At 42.8% G+C, this 2,500-nt stretch overlaps 1 protein-coding gene across 1 annotated transcript in view; it reads left to right on the forward strand.

Annotated features, from left to right (window-relative positions):
- Positions 1-2,500, forward strand: part of LOC144967171 (uncharacterized) — a 104,087-nt gene that overhangs the window by 8 nt on the left and 101,579 nt on the right. The window contains exon 1 of the mRNA XM_078904097.1: positions 1-2,500. This exon is cut by the window's left edge and continues 8 nt beyond it; it is cut by the window's right edge and continues 1,059 nt beyond it. Within this exon, the coding sequence (XP_078760223.1) occupies positions 259-2,500 (2,242 nt within the window). The 5' untranslated portion in view covers positions 1-258.

Raw genomic sequence — 2,500 nt, forward strand, 5'->3', positions numbered from 1 at the left:
GGGGTCGTGGTCTTAGTTCATTGAAATGTGTGAAAGGCAAGGTGTGTGTTGAAACTTTCTGTTGTATAGTGGAACGTTGTCGCTAATACACCCTGATATTGTTAAGTGGTTTGTGTGCTTTTGTGCTCAGATAATTTATGTTTATTTTTAGCCGTGCTAAATTTGAGTCATACATTCTTGTTGTTTAAAGTGTTTGTTCAGCAACCTGAACCCCAAACCCCGCTCCATTCTGTTATTATCACTACATACAGGTCTAGTATGAAAGCGCCGCAATTGTGTGCACTGCGAGAGGGGTTTATTCGCGAGTGGCAGAAAGATTTTCCGCTCGTTCCTCCTCCTCAACTAAGAGGAATAGATAAAGTGAAAGAAAGTGATGTCATTGATGAATCGCAGGCCTCAGGTCATATTGCGACACTTTGGGGAAGTGTTCATACAGTTAATAACAAACTTGATCAGTTAGACGAACAGATTCGACGAAAACAACGGGTCAGAGATTTCCTTATTCAATTGCTCCGAACTTTTGATCCTGAATTCGAGAAGGCGAGTTATAATTTAAATAAAAAACATAAGAACGTATCGAACGTTAGCACAGTGGTTGCTGATAACGGGGCCACTATTGTTACCGTAACTTCTGGCGATAGACGTGTGACCCCATGTGAGGATAAAGTCTACACTGACAAGCGAGGTGTGTTGTGTGTTCCAGATGAGTGTGCACCTGCTACTGTGTATGATCATAACAGTCCATCCCAGTCAGTCTCGTGTCGGGAAATAAACACTTGTGAAAAGTTATGCTCAACGGAGTTAACAAGTTGTGTTTTCAATGAAAAAATAGATATTGGAGTTCAGTGTGATATTATTGATTTGAAACACCACGACGGGTATGTGTTAGGTGGCGATAACGTTATTGGGTATAAAAGTGTTATTAATCATAAGTATAAGGTTAGCTCGGGACAAGGCTGTGACTGTGTCGCTGTCGTTGACAGCTGTGTTGTCGAGTCGGGTCTTAACACGGAAGTATGCGACAAAGACAATGGTGACGTTGACGTTGACGAAGTTAACATTTATTACGATAATAACTGGGTTTTGAAAGAGCAGAACAACACAATGTTCGGCAAACGTAAGAAGGGAAGTGGCATACGTTCAGGTGACGAGGGCGGGTCTTTGCGAGGCAGTAAAGATAACTTCCTGGCCGTCACGTCTCAGAGAAAATTACACCAAGAGGAATCGTCAACTCATCAGTCAAATAAAGATGTTAGTGGTGGGAGTTGCAGTCACGGTAGTAGTCCCTCATTAACGAGAAACTTTCAGTTGTTGAAACTCACTAGTGGGTTCGATCTTGTGTTGGACGACAGTGACAGCAACTGTTCGACGGATGATCTTAGTGGTGTTGACGAATTAGATGTAAATAAAGCCAATAAAAATAAAGGAAATACCAGATCGCATGATAGTAAAGATAGTGATTTGAAACAAGTAGAAACGTTGGTTAGTAGAAAATCGGATGATCCGACTGTGATACAGGATGTACATGGTGGTGATTATAATGGCGACGACGATGATGATACAACACCCACATCTGGTGATTTCAAAGGTCTAACATTTGATTATGATAATGGAGATATTTCGAAAGTGTTGGACGGAAACCCTCCTGATTTAGTAAGTAGCACATTATCCAAAGCAATTATGATATCCAGCCAAACAAAACCAGCTGACAAAGACGACCAAACCCCAACCCCCACACCAGATTCTTCAAAAACTTATTTTACTTCAAATGCCAGGAGTGATTCAAAACGCAGTAGCGGCGGGCCCCCGCCTCCGGTGGCCAGAAAACCTGCTCGACCAAGTACAGGTAAAAAGTTACCATCAATTCCTGTCGGTGTTGAACCGGTCACAAGACCATTAACTTCCAAACGAGAACCACAATCCATCACAGGTCATATCACAGATCCCCTCCCCATACAACAAAACCAAAACCAAAGCCATAGACAATCCGACGGGACCATTGACAGTGCTTCTAATAGTTCCACTTCTAGCAATGTAAATCCTTCCTCTAATCTTACCGGTTCCAACGAAAATTTGTTTTCGAAAGACGCATGTAAAGTCGATGACCAAAATGACGAAACTCAAATCGAAAGGGCCCAAAACTCTTCGACAAATTTGAGATCATCGTCTCCTTCCTCGTCGTTTTTGTCGTCATCACCGGATTTCCGGGCAGCCATGACCACTGGCATCATCCCTGCGACACCAAATGCTGAGGTAGCCATTGGTCAGTCCAGCCCGAACAGACAATCCAACTTCTATCGTGATATAGATTTGGATTGTATACCTCAACCCAATGATGTCCAGCTGCGTCATAAATCAGATCTCGACACAGCAAGTGACCGTGATTCCCGTGCAGAAGCAAAAGACGATAATGATAATTCAGATAAAGCGAAAGAAAGTAGTCTCAGTGACCTTGTGCACGGTACCAACTCGACCATGCTTTTCATTTCCCAAGCCGATC

This window comes from Berghia stephanieae, chromosome 3 (assembly GCF_034508935.2).
Source record: "Berghia stephanieae isolate SIO BIC M18660-M18661 chromosome 3, UCSD_Bste_1.3, whole genome shotgun sequence".
NCBI lineage: Eukaryota > Metazoa > Mollusca > Gastropoda > Nudibranchia > Aeolidiidae > Berghia > Berghia stephanieae.